An 18510-nucleotide genomic window follows, 5' to 3' on the forward strand; every position below is an offset into this window, starting at 1 on the left:
ATGACATTTTGGGTTACATATAATTCTTCGTTGTAGGGCTATCCCTATGCAATGTAGGATGTTTAGCAACATCCTTGGCCTCTAGCACCTAGATGCCAGTAAGCACTCACCCCGCTGTGACAAGTAGAAATGTCTTCAGAAACTGTTAAATGTCCTCTGGGGGTAAATTCATCACCTGATTAGAAACACTGTTTAACAGTATATCACATTTCCTACTTTTTCCACTCAACAGCTAATCAACTTTTTAAAAAAAACATTACCTTTATTGATTTCAGAGAGGAAGGGAGAGGGAGAGAGATAGAAACATCAATTATGAGAATCACTGATGGGCTGCCTCCCACACGCCCCCCATCGGGGATGGAGCCCGCAACCCAGGCATGTGCCCCTGACCGGAATCGAACCCGTGACCCTCCAGTCTGCAGGCTGATGCTCTATCCACTAAGCCAAACCAGCGAGGGCCAGCTAATCATACATAATTCTTATGTATCCACTCAATTCTGAAGGAAGTACACAGACTAATAAAAAATATTATTTTTAATTACACAAGGCTTAACTTAAGACATCATAGTGACATCTACTGGCTTGGTACTAAACTGTACACTTGATATATACTGTAAAAAATCCTCAAAATTATAATATGGGTGCTCTTCTTAGAAAGTTGAACAATTTACTGAAAGCAGTAACATTAACATTAGAACTGTTAATTCTATGTAAAGCCTTCCATAGATAATACCAACTGTCAATTGCTTCTTAGTTTTTTATGTACTCTCTGTTGGATAAATTAAATGTTTAATGAATGTTTTCAGAGACAGATATTAGAGAAATATCCTTTTACGACAAGTAAAAAAAGTCTGGGTCAAAAACTTGCAAAACTTAAGCAGCACGCTATTTTATAATTTATACTAAAATTTAAAAATACTAAAATTTTTAAAATAATGAATAATTCTATAAATAAAATTACAGCAATTTTCTAGGTTTTTATTTCTTCTCTTCTTTTTTTCCCTAGGTATTTTAATAAAAGACATTTGGTAATTAAATTCTATTGTCAATTAAACTGATGAAGTTTATTGGTGTTAAAACTATAACAAAGTTGATCCTAAAACATTTTGCAATGCAAAATTATTTCACTCAAGGAGTGTTTAATAATTTGAATGCCAGGAATTACAAGCAATTTTCAAAAGCAGAGACTCTCACATTCATAAAACTTTATACATCGTTTGTACTAACAGATATTTATACTACTAAAATCAAACATGCATCACTTCCAAACATTCTTGTATCATGATTTTTTATATTACATTATTTAACACCATTCCTTCGTCACTACACGTATTATCATACACTTGCACCATTCTCCTTGGATTTCTGGTCTTTATCTTCACTCTTCACATTATCCTATATAAAATAACAGACAAAGAAAAAGTATGTTTTATTAGAATCTCTTAAATGTAACTATAACAAATAGTAAACAGAGATACTCCATTTTAGTATCTATGGAAAATTGACGCTGTGGGGCAACTATGTTCAAATCTTTAAATTCTATGCAGAATGGCTTCTAGTATTTGAGAAAGCCATCTGAACCCTGAGAAATGAGAAGTTCTAAGGAATAACAGCAGTGAATTCCTTGCACTATAGATATTTTTCTTCTTGTTCTGAAAGAGAAAAAGATTTTAGATCTCTATTATTAAAGTTAGTTTACAATGGCATTGAGTTACTGGATTTTTTTCCTAGTAACAAAAGAATACTAGTCAATTAATTTTGAGAGTGCCAAAGAGTTTCTCCTCTGCCCAACAGTAAATGGGTCTTTAAAAGAAATGAGTGGTTTTATCTTCCTCAAATTCAAATTCACGGAAGAATACAAATAAAATTTGCTATATGAAATCTGTTCACATAAACCATGTTGACATCCTGAGTAGGTTCTAGAAAAATACGATATTTAGGGAATTGCTTTTGAACAATCTGATGAAGGACAGAATGCTACCATTATTTGCTCCAAGAAAAACCACCAAGAAATAGTGCGAAATAGATTAAGAAAACTGGAATAAATTATGAAAACATTGGAAGTACAAAACTACTAACCTTGTTGAGAACAGTGTGGATTTCATCCATTACTGTGGATAAGTTTCTGATTGTCTTATTCAGTTGGTTTTCAAATTGCAAATTCATATTTTCTGAAATCTTTAAGTTATCTTGTAACTGACTAAGGTCCTTTTTAACTTCTCTGAGTTCACCAGAGAGGCTTTTGTTGGAATTCTCCAAATTTAATATGGTTTTTTCATCTTCATCTATTAAAAAAAGCATATGCAATTCCTTAAAATAGCCCACAAATGTCAATTTCAAAAAAAAATTACAAAGCAAACTGCAATACTCACTTAAGTTTTATCTAAGTATTACTTCTAAAATCCAGGTTCCATTTTTAGATGATTGCATAGATTAGACAAAATAGCAGAAACTGGTCAAAAATAGGAGGATGAAGCCCTAGCCCGTTTGGCTCAGTGGACAGAGCATCGGCCATCAGACTGAAGGGTCCCAGGTTTGATTCTGGTCAAGGGCACATACCTTGGTTGCAGGAGACAACCAACTGATGTGTCTCTCTCACATCAATGTTTCTCTCTGTCTTTCCTCCTCCCTTCCACTTTCTAAAAATCAATGGAAAAATATCCTCAGGTTGCCCTAGCCAGTTTGGCTCAGGGCATATAGTGTCGGCCTGTGGACTGAAGGATCCCGGGTTCAATTCTGGTCAAGGGCGCAAGCCCAGGTTGCGGGCTCGATCCCCAGTAGGGGGCGTGCAGGAGGCAGCTGATCAATGATTGTCTCTCATCATTGATGTTTCTCTCTCTCTCTTCCCCTCTCCCTTCCTCTCTGATATCAATAAAAATATATTTTTAAAAAATCCTTGGGTGAAGATTAACAAAAATAAAATAAATAAAAGTCAGATCTTAAAAAAAAAAAAGAGGATGAAAAGGATACAACAGAACAATAAAAAAAACCTGAGAATATGCCTGGTGGAATATGGCTCAATGGTTGAGCGTCAACCTATGAACCAGGAGGTCAAGCTTCAGGTCCAAGTCAGGGCACATGCCTGGTTGCAGGCTTGATCCTCAGGGTGGGACATGCAGGAGAGAGCCAATGATGACTCTCTCTCTCATCACTGATGTTTCAATCTCTCTCTCCCTTCCTCTCTGAAATCAATAAAAATATATTTTTAAGAAAGAGCAAAAAACAAAAACCTGAGAATACACATGAAGATCTAAGATTAAGTCTTATATAGCTAAGCAATTTCTTACCTTTAACCAAAATGGTCAAAAGTAAAGTTACATTATGTGGTCTAGACTAAAACATACGATATATATGTACAGGTATGTATGTATCTATACAAATATAGGGTGTCCCCCAAAAATATATACACATACTCTGAATAATTATAAAGGTAGTATTTATTAAACTACATTTCATTTTCAAAATTGAACTACCAGCTGTTTAAGTGTGTATATATTTTTGGGGACACCCGGTATATACCCCAATAGGGTGTTAGAAGTACTGACACATCCAATTCTGTTCTTACCTGTTTTTTCTTCTAGTAACTGTAGCTTCTGCTCTACTTCAGCTCTTACTTTTTCACTCTTTTCCAATTTTTGCAACAGGCTTCCTACATCTACCATTGCACCATTGTAAACAATAAGGCCAACGTTTTCTTCCACATCCTTTGATTCCTGTTTTACTGTTGGTGTTGGAAGTAACAACCTGTTTCCTATAATATAAAAGGTACCATATTTTACTTTTTATTTAATTAGTAATACAATTATATAGTGGCACAATTTTAAAATAATACTTGCAAACCTAGCATATCTTCTTGTAGTGCTTCAGACTCCTCGTGGTTTTCTTCATCTTTTGAGGTATCTGTTAATTTCCGATAAAAGCAAGATTCACGGAGTACTACTTTATTAAGAAGCTTCTTTACCTGTTATATAAACAAGTAAAAAAGTTACAAAGATGAAAATAATTTTTTTACTCCCCTTGAACAAGAACTGTTTTCTCAGGTACTCACTCCCAATGAGAGCACTTAAATCTTTGAACTATCTTCCATAGAAACCTAAAATCCCAATTATAATTTGAAAAACCTTTTTTAAACAATTATTATTATTTTTGTTAATCCTCACCTGAGGATATTTTTCCATTTATTTTTAGACAGAGCGGAAGAGAGGCAGAGACACACACACACACACACACACAGAGAGAGAGAGAGAGAGAGAGAGAGAGAGAGAGAGAGAGAGAAGAGAGAAACATCAATGTGAAAGAGACACATCGATTGGTTGCCTCCTGCGAGAGAGAGAGAGAGAGAGAGAGAGAGAGAGAGAGAGAGAGAGAGAGAGGGAGAGAGAGAGAGAGAAACATCAATGTGAAAGAGACACATCGATTGGTTGCCTCCTGCACACACCCTGACCAAAGCTGAGGATCGAGCCTGCAACCAAGGTATACATGCCCTTGACCAGAATCAAACCCAGGACCCTTCGGTACATAGGGCTGATGCTCTATCCACTAAGCCAAACCAGCTAGGGCTGAAAATTTTTTGTTAAAAACAAAAGTCTAATGCTGAAAGGAAAACTAACACAAATTATATGTACAAAGACAGTTATGATAGTACTAGAGGCCCAGTGCACGTATTTGTGCACCAGTAGGGTCCCTCGGCCTGGCATGCAGGGATCGGGCTGAAACCGGCTCTCTGACATCCCCCAAGGGGTCCCGGATTGCGAGAGGGCGGTTCTGGTGTGACGCACCCTGGAATCGGGCTCCTTGCTCTCTGATTCCAGGTGCGTCACCTGAGAACCACAGCTGCCAAGTCACTGCAGCTTGGCAGCTCCTGAATTAAGCATCTGCCCCCTGGTGGTCAGTGCGTGTCATAGCTACCGGTAGGCCGGTCGAACGGTTGCTTAGGCTTTTATATATAGACTAGCGTTCCCGTTGCAGGAAAAATCCTGCAATAGGATTTCCTGCTGCACTCTACCCCGCCTCCGCTCCTCCCTTGTCGCCCGCCCCGCCTTCTCCGCCAGCCCGCCTGCTTTTCCCTTCTCCCCCGGACCCGCCTCCGCTCCTCCCTTGTCACCCCCCAACCCCCCGCCTTCTCCGCCAGCCCGCCTGCTTTTCCCTTCTCCCCCGGACCCGCCTCCGCTCCTCCCTTGTCGCCCCCCAACCCCCCGCCTTCTCCGCCAGCCCGCCTGCGTTTCCCTTCTCCCCCGGCCCCACCTCCGCTCCGCCCTTGTCGCCTGCCCCGCCTTCTCCGCCAGCCCGCCTGCTTTTCCCTTTGCCCCCGGACCTGACTTCGCTCCTCCCTTCTCCTCCCCCCCGGCTTGCTTGCTTCTTCGAAGCTTTACTCCCTTCTGCAGCTCTTGGCTTCTTTCGACGCTGTCTTTACATGCAAATTAGCTGCCATCTTTGTTGGGGTAATTTGCATACTCGTCCTGATTGGCTGGTGGGTGTGGCTTGGATGTAGCGAAGGAGCGGTCAATTTGCATATTTGTCTATTATTAGATAGGACTAGAGACCTGGTGCACAGATTTGTGCACACTGAAAGTAAATTAATTAAAAGGTGGCAGGCAGAGTGGGACTGGGCAAGATAGGCTGGACATGCCCTGGAGCCAACCTCTAGCAGTCCCTCTCTAGCCGGCCGCACCTGGGGTGGTGCCGGGGCTCGAAGGGTGTCCGCAGAGTGAGCGGGGTCCCTCCGGCCGGTGGGATCTCTCGGGCTGGCCTACGGGGATCAGGCCGAAACCGGCAGTCCAACATCCCCCGAGGGGTCCGAATGCGAGAGGGCACTCTGCAAAGTTGCTGTTGCTCGGCAGCTCCTGAGTTATGTGTCTGCCCCCTGGTGGTCAGTTCTTATCATTCCTACCAGCTGGTCAGCCAGTTGCTTAGGCTTTTATATATATATATATATATATATATATATATATATATATATATATATAAAATGTACAATGATGTTTATTAAAGCATAGTTTGTAATTTTTTTTGTTTGAAAAACTTCTTTAATTCTTTATAGTTTAAAATATTACATGTCTCCTTTTCCCCCCATTGACCTCTCCCCAGCCGTTCCTACCCCCTCGCATATGCCCTCACTCCCCTACTGTCTGTGTCCATGGGTTCTGCTTATATGCATGCATACAAATCCTTTAGTTGATCTCTTACCCCTATTAGTTTGCAATTCTAAAAAATGAAAAGCCAGCCAGCAACTGCGACTAGTTAAGGCAATTATGACACATCTATACCATGTAATATTAAACAGTCATAAAAAGAATGAAGTGGGTATCTATTTTCATGGTAGAATGCCCATGATAGACTGTTAAATGGAAAAAAGTTGTCTATCAATATGTATAAAATTATTTCATACATATTGGATGGGAACTAGAAGGAGAGGAGACATTTAACCCTTTTTTTTTAAAAATGGTTTTACTGATTTCAGAGAGAAAGGGAAAGGGAAAGAGATATAGAAACATCAATGATGAGAGAAAATCGTTGATTGGCTGCCTCCTGCACATCCCCTACAGGGATCAAGCCTGCAACCCGGGCATGTGCTCTTGACCTGAATCAAAGCCGGGACCCTTCAGTCCACAGGCTTTCAGTCCACTCTATCCACTGAGCCAAACGAGCTAGGGCAACATTTAACTTTTTTATACATTTCATAACTACTTGACTGTACTACTACATTTAATACATATATACTATATTGCTTTTATACTTTAAAAAGCCAAAGAGATTAAAAAAAAGTTACTTAAAAATGCTCTTCATTTTAAATATTCATAAGATTACCTGAGCCCGAGAAAGATGTAGTCCCAGAGTATAAAGTATTTCTTCCAAATCCTTTTCAAGAAGGTAACCACAATGACTTTGATCAAAATAAACAAATGCCATTAACAGATCTCTGTTAACTGTGATCATCTGAGTCTTTTCTTTTTCCTAAAGAGAATATAGTAGATATAGTATATAGTATATAATTTTTACCCCTGAAAAGTGAGAAATTGAGACTGTGTCCATATAATAACAAAAATTGGAAAACACCTTTACCTCATCTTAGCTCAAATAAGTTATCTGGTTTATGTGTATGGGAGAAAGGAGTAAGATATACTGGTTATCTGACATAACCACAAATATCAAAATATCAGAATTTTGCTCTGAGTGGTAATATATAGACATATAAGGACCAATAAACTTCATGACTATGTTATGTTTAATAATAAGCCTGGATTATGTAAGAAATGGAATTATCACATTATAAAAGTACAGTAAACAATAAATACCTTATCTTTAGAGGTTCTCTCCTTGCAATACCTGTTGATATCTCTTTTGTCATCTCGTTTGTTTATTTCTTCCTCATCCCGATCTGTAAAATAAATACAAGAGTAGCAAAAAACTCATTTATACAGATTTTCAACTACAAGAGACAAAAACCACTTTCCTATTACTAATCAGTTTTCAAATGACACATTAGCAAATGGCATGTATTATAGAATTATACCCCTGAAACATATATCTTATTAACCAATGTCACTCCAATAAATTCAAAAAAGGAAAAAAAAAAAAGATATTTTTGCAAAGAAACACATAAATAAAAATAGTTTGGATTTTGTAAGAAACAGTTAAAAATATAAGAATCTTATAAACCGACTAGTGTAAAGAAAAGACTGACTTTATTTAATCAGATAAGAGAACCTAATTCTATAAATATCTGGATGGCACAATTTAAAAAAACCCTGAATTTTATACACAAAACTGAAAACAATAACAAATTTAAACAAAACACAGAGCCAAGTATATTTTCTAAAAGCTAAAAAGAGTAGTACTTTCAACAAAAGAATTTAAATTAAAAAAAAAAATAAATAAAAGCTAAAAGGAGCCTGGCTGGTGTGGTTCAGTGGTTGAGTATCAACCTATGAACCAGGAGGTCACAGTTCAATTCCCAGTCAGATCACATGTCATGCCTGGTTGCAAGCTTGATCCCCAATATGGGGTGTGTAAGAGTCAGCTCTCTCATCATTGATGTTTCTATCTCTCTCTTCATTCCTCCCTCTTCCTTCTTCTCTGAAAGCAATAAAAAAATATTTTTTAAAAAATTAAATTGTATACTTAAAATAAGTTTTGTGGTATATATTGGCAACCTCAAACTGTTATTTAAAAACCCAGAAAACTGAGAGTGGAACTTTACAGGTACTTTATGGCTGGCATCTATGACTGGTTAGGTAATCTATTGTAAAGTATTTTGAATAGCATTCATATTGGTAAAAGTTTGTTTTAAAACTTGGGCGATATCTTTCAATCTGGCTGCAGCCATCAGGTAAGCCAAGAAGGGCGCTTACAAGTACATCCAAGAAGCAGCAGTCTGATATAATGCGCTTTCCTCTCAGGGTGCGCTGCCGGCAGTACTGCCAGCTCTCTGCTCTCCACCTGGCCTCATAAAGCTGGGATACAAGGCCACGCAAGGTTATGTGATATATCAGATTCATGAGCAAATGCTAAGGGTGGCCGCAAATGCTAAGGGTGCAACCTAGGGCAAGACTGTCCATCATATCATGGTGATAACCAGCAAAAATTTGCTGGAAGCCTTTAGTCTGCTTCTGAGGAAGAAGCTAGGTGGCACTGTGGGTCCCTGAAAGTCCTGAATTCTAGTTGGTTTGGTGACATTCAATGCACAAATTCATTGAGGTTATCCTCATTGATCCATTTCATAAAGCCATCAGACATCCTGACACCCAATGGGTCACCAAGCCGTCCGTAAGCACCACTATTGGTGGTTCTTGTTGTGCAGCTTGGAGAAGGGTGCAATACTCTCCAGCTCCACTGTTACCACTAATATATGTTTGCAAAATTTTTACCTAATAATTAGGTAAAAACAACAACAACAAAAAACTTGGATGTCTAATAGTATTCATAATATTTAAAAAATGCAAAAATCAGCCCTCGCCAGTTTGGCTTGGTGGATAGAGCATCGACCTGTGGACTGAAGGGTCCCAGGTTCGATTCCGGTCAAGGGCACATGCCTGGGTTGTGGGCTTGGTCCCCAGTAGGGGGTATGCAGGAGGCAGCTGATTAATGATTCTCTCTCATCACTGATGTTTCTATCTCTCTCTCCCTCTCCCTTCCTCTCTGAAATCAATTATATATATATATATATATATATATATATATGCAAAAATCAGTTTTCTTTTTTTAAATATATTTTAGCTCTCACCTAAAAATAAAACTACTTAATATAAAGATATTTTCTCTAAAAAATAGTGTTTGTATTCTAAAAAATATTAAAATTATAGATTTCAATGATAAAGTTACAAAACAAAAATATATTTTTATACTAAGAAGAAATTAATTTTTTTTTATTGTTGACAGTATCACAATGTCTCCCATTGTCCCCCACGTTGGCCTGCCTCCATTTAGCCCCTATCCCACCCCACACCTTCACCACATTATTGTTTGTATCTATGGGCTACATATATTTTCTTTTTTTAAAAAAAATAACATTTTTATTGATTTCAGAGAGAAAGGGAGAGAGAGAGATAGAACCATCAACGATGAGAGAGAATCATTGACCTGAGAATCATTGATTGGCTGCCTCCTGCAGGCCCCCCTTCTGGGGATCGAGCTCGAAACCCGAGCATGTGCCCTTGACTGGAATTGAACCTGGGGCCCTTCAGTCTGCAGGCTGACGCTCTATCCATGGAACCAAACCAACCAGGGCTGTATATACGTTCTTTAGAAATAAATTTGAATCATACCATCTTCTTCATCCTCAGCTTCTTCTGCCTCCATTGGGTCATATTCATCTTGATTATTATCTTCTTCAGTTTCATCATCATCTTTAGAATCATCTTTTCTTTTATCTTCTTTCTATAATTTAAAATACCTTAAAATTAATAAGCAAAACATCTTGCCAAATATCGACTTAGAACAAAAAATTAAATCCACTAAACTTACTTGAGGTAGAATCACATTATATATTTCTTATTACAATAATACACTTTAAGAATTAACTGCCATTCACAATATATGTAAATCAAATCATGCTGTCTGGCTTAAACAAAAAGAATAAACTATAAAACTAGTTACAGATATTTATATAGGCTTAAGTCAAAGACTTAAATTTTGAATACACTAAAACGTTTTAGTTTTGCCTTTATGTTTCCCTATTCTGATGAAACATCATCATTTGTTATATTCTAGAGATTAATTGAAAAACTTCTAAATAAGGTTTGGTGATCAAGGAAATTATTACAGACCTTCCTTTCATCTCTATCTTCTTTTTTATCTTTATCGTCCCCCGATTTTCTTAGTTTGGGTTTTGGCTCATCAATTTCATCATCTCTTTCTTCTTTTTTATCTTTTCTCTCATCTTTTTTGCTTTTCTTTTCCTTTTCTTTTTTGTCCTCTTTCTCAGGAAGAGATAATAATGATTTGTATATTCTGACACCAAAATCTCTCTGAAGCATTTCATTGAAAAGTTCTGCAAACAATGAAACCTAGAAAAAGATACCAACAGCAATGCAGACAACTTTAATAGAAATATTGAAAAAATCCAGCAGAGTCAGTAATATGTCAAAGACCTTGCAATATCTAACAATTAATGTGCACTAAAAACAGTTATAATAATTGATGTCAATGATGTTGAGAAGCCTTAAAATCCTCAAAAACTCTTCTGAAGCTATAAAAACTATGTTTAGTATCCTTTTGGTCAAATGTTATTTAAAAAAACCAAAGTACGCTATAGGAAATTTGAAAAGGAGTAGAAAAAAAAGAACCTCTACTACCTTATACAATTAATCTTCATGATAAATGTACTTTATTCATTTACTCAAGTTTTTTTTTTAAATGAAATACCTACTGTGTACCAGGAACTGTTCCAGGCACTGGGGATATAGTGTGAAGAAAGCAGATAAGCACAGCCAGTGTGGCTCAGTGGTTGAGTATCAACCCATGAACCAAGAGGTCACCAGTTCAATTCCCAGTCAGGGCACAGGCCCAGGTTTTGAGCTCAATCTCCAGTATTGGGTTACAGGGGGCAGCCACTGGATGATGTTTCTCTCTCATCTATTTTTGTATCTCTCTATCCCTCTCCCTTCCTCTCTTTCTAAAAATCAATAAAAACATCTTATTTTTTAAGAAAGCAGATAAAAATGCCAACTCACATTAGCTAACAATATGGTATTGGGGATACAATGGAGAAAGCTGATAATCCCAACTCAGCCCTAACCGGTTTGGCTCAGTGGATAGAGCGTCGGCCTGCGGATTAAAAGGTCTCCGGTTCGATTCTGGTCAAGGGCATGTACCTTGGTTGCAGGCACATCCCCAATAGGAGGTGTGCAGGAGGCAGCTGATCGATGTTTCTCTCTCATTGATGTTTCTAACTCTCTATCCCTCCCTTTTCCTCTCTGTAAAAAAAATCAATAAAATACGTTTTTTAAAAAAATCCCAACTCACATGAACTAACAAAACAGTAAGAAAAAGTACAGAATAATCAACATCAAATTATAAGGAAACAAGCAAGATGAAAGCAGAGAGTAACAAGACTATAATCAGAGAAGGCCTATCTGATCAGCTGACATTCTAAAAAGTGACTTGAAGGTGATAGGAGAATGCCATATACAGACACTAGAAGAGCATTCCAGGCAGGGGAAACCAATTCAAAATTCTGAGTAGGAAGCATGCATCATTGAGAACACATGGGTAATGAACTTTAGCACACTCAGGAACCTAAAATTATATACTAAATTTCTTTTTAAAATATATTTTATTTATCTTTTATAGAGAGGAAGGGAGAGAGAGTTAGAAACATCAATTAGAGAAACATCGATCAGCTGCCTCCTGCACACGCCCCCCCACTGGGGATGTGCCCGCAACCAAGGTACGTGCCCTTGACCGGAATCGAACCTGGGACCTTTCAGTCCGCAGGCCGACGCTCTATCCACTGAGCCAAACCGGTTTCGGCTATACTAAATTTCTTATGTAAATATATCTAATGTTAATTGCTTTCAACAAATTAATTTGAAATGCTAAATATGTAATCTTGGGCAATATATTCAGTATATTTGGTAAAACACTTTAATATTTTTTCCTGATCATAAAGAATAATGCAATGTATTCAAATTGTAACTGATCTTATATTTTCTTTAAATCATGCTCAGTCATTATACATTTTTAATAAAAAAAACTATTATTAGTAAAATGACGATTAAAGATGTTTAAAATTCTACTTTCTCTTAACCATTAATGTAAACTAAACAAAAATCTCCCTTTGGGTAAGTAAATAGCAAGAGGCATATCTTTTCCTTAAAGTTTTCTATTACCCAGAGATAAAAAGCAATATTTAAATGTGCTAGATTAGTACAGAACAGTAACTAGAAGAGCAGAATTAATTCTGCATATCTTTTTATCTACAAGCATTGAAAGACATATATCTACCATTAATATTAAATCAGCTAAATAATTATAATTTTAATGATATATGGTTTTTCTTATAGATTACTTTTAAATTAATATATCAAAATGACTTCTTTATTCTAATAATAGGTTAAAAGGAAACTAACCAGGGGGATGTTAGGTGGGGAGGAAAAAAAAAGACCATTTTGTTAGCAAAGGGCTGTTTCACAAATCACTTTGTTTCCACCAGCGTAGCATTAATAACCATTTGCACTCGGATGTCGAGTGTGACTCGACACGGTTAGCATTAGAATAAAGGAATCGAGAAAAAAGCAAGCGAGTGCAAAGGGTTAATTTGAGAGCCTCTTACAGCATTAGTTAGATATACAGTACACACTTTATTTTTGCACCATAAATTTTATTCCTGATGCAGGACAGATTCCTTCCATCCCCCCAAATGAATCACATGCTGCTCTGGAAATCTAGGAGATTCTTCCACCATCTCTGGGGAAGGAGTAAAAAAGGCAGGTGCTGGGGACCAGGAACACTGCAGTTTCCCAGACAACTTATCTTTCCCTTCTCACTGAGGATTGCTGCTCTTCACTAATTAGTCTTCTCATCTACTCATCCCTTTTTAAAAAAAGCGTATTCACTACTGAAAAACAATAAACATCTAAAGTATGAAGGAGGGGTCCTGGGCTGGGACACCAGGTCAAGGACCACCAATGGAAGAGGAAAGGGGGTAGAGGAGGAGTCGTCACTGTTTCTGCTGCAGGGTCTCCTTCCTCGCTGCATTCTGTAGTAACTGCATGTCCACCTCATCTGCGGGCAATTGCACATAGTGGACCACTGAGCCCCAGATGAAGCAGTTCCTCTCTGATAACATGTGAGGGTATTTCTCAGGGTCTGTGACACTGATGTTGGTTAGTTTGATGTTGAGATATTGATCCACAGAATGGAGGATCTCACAGATGCTCAGGTCATTCTTGAATTCCACAACCACATCCTTGCCCACAAGGGACTTGAAAAAGGAATAGAAGAGCATGGTGCTGGCGCAGAGGGAGGAGGGCTGGACCTGAAAAGAGAGGGCCTGATGCCGTGGGCCAGAGACCAGGTGGGACCCAGAGCGCGAGCCAGAGCATGGGACAGCGTGGGGCGGGGCGTGGCGTGGCGTGGTAGGAAGCGCCTCGGGGAACTCGGAGTGCAGAAGGGGGCTACAGTACACACTTTATAAGCAGAGGTTATAACAAATTTTTTCCCCTTATTTCTTGAATAACTACTACATGGTGGATACTACTATGAGTTAAATTTATGGCAACTGTGACAAAAATATCAGATAGCTAACATTTAAGGATATTGATAATTCCAATAAGCCAATATCCTATAAGGATATTGGCTTATTGGAATTATTAATGTATCAAAAATTATCAATATTTAAATATCTATAACATTTTATATCAAGACAAATATGCATGCATTTCATGTTTTCTAACTACCTCAGTAATCTATATGTGTTTGCAAATGTCTCTAGTCTAAGCACTTTATACATTTTCTTTTTTTTTTTTAAATATATTTTATTGATTTTTTACAGAGAGGAAGAGAGAGGGATAGAGAGTTAGAAACATCGATGAGAGAGAAACATCGATCAGCTGCCTCTTGCACACCCCCTACTGGGGATGTGCCCGCAACCAAGGTACATGCCCTTGACCGGAATCGAACCTGGGACCCTTGAGTCCGCAGGCTGACGCTCTATCCACTGAGCCAAACCGGTTTCGGCTTTATACTTCATTTTCATCTAACGATTTGGTGGACAATGACTTCTTGGGTCAAATAAGTATGACTGATTTTTCCAATATAATATATAAACTAAAACAAGGTCAGATAATGTTGGTAAGACATAATAATTGAACATAATAATTTTGTACAGGCTATTAAAAAATTAAATTTTCAATTTTTATTGTTTTACTTTATATTGTTTTATTCAAAGAATAAAGCAATCATTTGCTTAGGGATAAACATCTTCAATTGTTTTAAAAAATGACAAGCTATATGTTGTAAAGCTGCTCTAAAATAATGGTATAAAGAAATAGATTCATGTTAAAAAGATGAACCTCAATTAGTTTATCTTACACCTCAATCCATCACAAATTAAATTTTCAATGCCATTAATTAGTATTTCAATTTTAGAGTTAAGTAATATAGCATTGCCTCATTTCCAAGAGAGGCAATTAGATATTATGTATCACGTATCTCCTGATATCCTGATGACACATACCACTACCTTATGAAGTAGTCTTAGGAAAAAAAGAAATTGAACCTGACTTAAGATCTATCAATTACAGGAAATACAGAGGCCAGAACAACATTTAAAACATGCCATAGGAATGCAATCAGCAAAAGTGGGTCTGCAGAAAAATCATCTGGTTTTATTTCTCCCCCAAAATAATAAATTGCAAGGAAAAAACAAAGAACAGAATAAAAAAGGACCTTGAAATGTAAGATATATTACCCAATCAAATTGTGTGGCTCTCATTTGGATCCCAATTCAAACTTAAATCAGTACCTCAAATGAATGTTCTTTATTATCTTCTAATCTGTAGTCCAGAAGTACGCTCAAAGACATGATGCTACAATCAAATTTGCCACTTTTTGCAGCCCAATTTGGATGTACAATAATGGCTGGTTCATCAGGCAAAATATATCTTCTTTCCCGACGCTGGCGTTCCATTTCCTCTTGACGTTTTCTTTCTTCTTCCTAAGTATTTGAAATTTTAAGTAAAAGTTAAATTTCCATGTACAATATGTACATACAGTTGACCCTTGAACAACATGATTTGAATTGAATAGGTCCACTCATAAGTTAATTTTTTTCAATACCTGTAATATTTTTGTCCCTGGCTGGGAGTCTGAGGATGTGGAGGGCCAACTGTATGCACTGATCTAAGACATTTTATTTAGAAGACTTGAGTACCCACGGATTTTGGTATCCACAGTGGTTCCTGGAACTAATTCCCAAAATATATCAAGGGTAGCAAGTTTTTGGGGAGTCAAAAGTTGTACAAAGATTTTTTTTTTTTACAGAGAGGAAGAGAGAGGGACAGAAAGTTAGAAACATCGATGAGAGAGAAACATCGATCAGCTGCCTCTTGCACACTCCCTACTGGGGATGTGCCCGCAACTAAGGTACATGCCCTTGACCGAAATCGAACCCGGGACCCTTCAGTCCGCAGGCCAACGCTCTATCCACTGAGCCAAACCGGTTTCGGCTGTACAAAGATTTTTTAAAATCGATTTTCAGAGAGGAAAAGGGAGGAAAAGGAGGGAAGGGGAGAGAGGGAAAGAGGGAGAGAGAAAAACATCGATTTGTTGTTCCACTTATTCATGTATTCACTGGTTGCTTCTTTTATGTGCCTTGATGGGGGAATGAACCCACAACCTTGGCATACTAGGACAACCCTCTAACCAACTGAGCTATAGCCAGGCCTCTGAACGCAGATTTTTGACTGTGCAGGAGCTAGTGCCCCTAGACCCAGCATTGTTCAAGAGTCAACTGTAATCAAATGTATATCATGTAAAGAAAAAATTCCCTGATTCCTTATGATTTCCAACCCTAAGGGCTGAAATGTAGAAAAGTTCAAATTTACTCAAGTCTTAGCTGTTTTTATGGCTAATTCTCCTTCTTTGTATATCCCAGGATAAGAAATTACCAGTGAAGAGGGTGGAAAATACCTATGTTAATGTTACATAAATCAGGGAATTCTAGGAAAATACTGGTGGTAGCACAGTTTCTGGATCTTCCTGAATCCACACAATTAAAGAGATAAAGCCCTAGCTGGTTTGCTCAGTGTTGGCCCCTGAACTGAAGGGTTGTAGGCTCGATCCCTGGCCCCGGGTTGGGAGGCATGCAGTGTGGGAAGCAACCAATCAATGGGTCTCTCTCACATCAATGTTCCTCTCTCTGTGTCTCTCCCCGTCCCTTCCACTCTCTCTAAAAATAAATGGAAAAAAATATCCTCAAATAAGAAAGGATTGACGCCGAAACCGGTTTGGCTCAGTGGATTCCGGTCAAGGGCATGTCAAGGGCATGTACCTTGATTGCGGGCACATCCCCAGTAGGGGGTGTGCAAGAGGCAGCTGATCGATGTTTCTCTCTCATCGATGTTTCTAACTCTCTATCCCTCTCTCTTCCTCTCTGTAAAAAATCAATAAAATATATTTAAAAAAAAAAAAAAAAAAGGATTGACAACAACAAAAAAGAGACAGGATAATCTAGATAGCAAACCCAAAATCCATGCACATTCACAACAAAACAAGGTAACAAAGTATCTCCATTAACCCCAATGTACAAGAGGGTGAAAAAAAGCCCTAAGAACCAGATCTATTACTGGTGTCCGTGTAAGGGGAAGGCAGAAGGAAGTTACGGAGTTGTCCTGAAGGATCTAAGGACAGGAAAACCACGAAATACTCCAAAGGGAAAGAAAAAACAATAGTCAACAGGCATTCAACTGGAAACCAAAGTAGATCAATTACGAACAGCAGCTCAAAGGCAAAGTTCTACTTCCAACAATAGTGAGTTAAGATCTGAAAGGGTCTAGAACATTCTATCCCTATAAACCTACAAAGCTGATTTATCAGGGCACCCTTCCAGCACAGGGCCCCACACTGAGGAGAAAGTTCTGGGAGTAGAATCAATACTGAGCAAGAGAGGGACAACAAAGACCTGGGAAGAGAAGGTCCAGATAAAAGTGGCCAGTGTGGCTCAGTTAGTGGGACCTTGTTCTGTGCACCAAAAGGTTGTTGGTTCGATTCCCAGTTTGGGCACATGCACAGTTTCAGGCTCCATCCCAGGTAAGGGCGTGTAGGAGGCAGCCGATTGATGTTTCTCTTGAACATTGATGTTTATGTCTCTCTCTCTTTTCTCTCTCTCTCTCTCTCTCTCTCTCCCTCCCACCCTCCTCCAGCCATACCCCGCCCTTCCTCTCTGAAAATCAATTTTAAAAATCTTAAAAAAGAAGTGACAGGGCAATAGAGAGATCTCAGAAAGGAAGCCATCATATTGCTTGACAGAATAAGAAAACAACAGAACATAGAGCTCCGTGAAGTTAGAAAAGCTATCTGAAGCAACCTCCTTCTATTCAAATTTTAAGCAAACTACATTCACATAAATGAGCGCAACGGAAGGTCAATTCCATACAAAGTTACTATTTTTTTTAAAAAAGGAGCAGAATTAGATCCCTACAGGCCATGAAAGTAGGCCAAAAAGACATTAAGAAATGATTAACAAGGCAGGAAAGAACAACATAAGAATTTATAAAGTAAAAAATAAGGTGGTAGCATTAAAGAAATAATTAGAAAAAAAACGATAGTTTCAGAAATTTAAGAATACATCCAGAAGAAATATAAAAGCAAATAAATTCAAGAAATAATGCCTTAAAAGATAACAGAAAAGGGAACTTGCTTGTTCATAGCAGTATTATTCACAATAGCTGAGAGATGAAAACAACCCCCAATACCCATCAACAGATGAATAAACAAAATGTGTTATATATACAGACAATACATTATTCAGCCTTAAAAAAGAAATGAAGTTCTGATACATGCTACAACATTGAAAACATGCTAAGTGAGAAAAGTCAGACACAAAAGGACATCTACTATATAATTCCACTTACATGAAGTATCTAATACAGGCAAATTCATAGTAACAGAAAACAGAATAGAGGTTCTAAGCGATTGGGGGAGAGAGGTTGAAGAGTTAATATTGTTTGGGATAATGATAAGTTTCTGGAAATATAGAGTGGTGACGGTTGCACTGAACTATACACTAAAAAATGATAATTTTTATTTACGTATATGTTATCACACAAAAAAAAGTTTGTTAAAGAGAAACTTTGCTGGAAAGTCAGAAATTACATATTGAAAGAGCACACTGACCTAACAGTTTGGGTCAGTGGATAGGCCTACGGACTGAAGGATCCCAGGTTCAATCCGGTCAAGGGCACATGCCCGGGTTGCATGCAGGAGGCAACCAATCAATGATTCTCGCTCATCATTGATGTTTCTATCTCTCTCTCCCTCTCCCTTCCTCTCTGAAATCAATAAAAAAAA

General features: G+C 38.0%; 2 protein-coding genes across 3 annotated transcripts in view; both read right to left on the reverse strand.

The window, feature by feature from the left end:
* Positions 1-953: 953 nt before the first annotated feature.
* Positions 954-18510, reverse strand: part of CCAR1 (cell division cycle and apoptosis regulator 1) — a 55986-nt gene continuing 38429 nt past the window's right edge. For both annotated transcript variants that reach the window (XM_054728720.1, XM_054728719.1), the window contains exons 17-25: positions 14966-15157; positions 10266-10505; positions 9765-9876; positions 7296-7378; positions 6808-6954; positions 3841-3961; positions 3566-3751; positions 2080-2285; positions 954-1395 (exon numbers count right to left, since the gene is read on the reverse strand). In XM_054728720.1, the coding sequence (XP_054584695.1) occupies positions 1336-1395; positions 2080-2285; positions 3566-3751; positions 3841-3961; positions 6808-6954; positions 7296-7378; positions 9765-9876; positions 10266-10505; positions 14966-15157 (1347 nt within the window). In that variant the 3' untranslated portion in view covers positions 954-1335. The remainder of the gene's footprint in view (positions 1396-2079; positions 2286-3565; positions 3752-3840; positions 3962-6807; positions 6955-7295; positions 7379-9764; positions 9877-10265; positions 10506-14965; positions 15158-18510) is intronic.
* Positions 12937-13447, reverse strand: LOC114232907 (U6 snRNA-associated Sm-like protein LSm2). Its single transcript, XM_054728721.1, has one exon. The coding sequence runs from the start codon at positions 13445-13447 to the stop codon at positions 13160-13162; it is 288 nt and encodes a 95-aa protein (XP_054584696.1). The 3' UTR covers positions 12937-13159.

This window comes from Eptesicus fuscus, chromosome 17 (genome assembly GCF_027574615.1).
Source record: "Eptesicus fuscus isolate TK198812 chromosome 17, DD_ASM_mEF_20220401, whole genome shotgun sequence".
Lineage (NCBI taxonomy): Eukaryota > Metazoa > Chordata > Mammalia > Chiroptera > Vespertilionidae > Eptesicus > Eptesicus fuscus.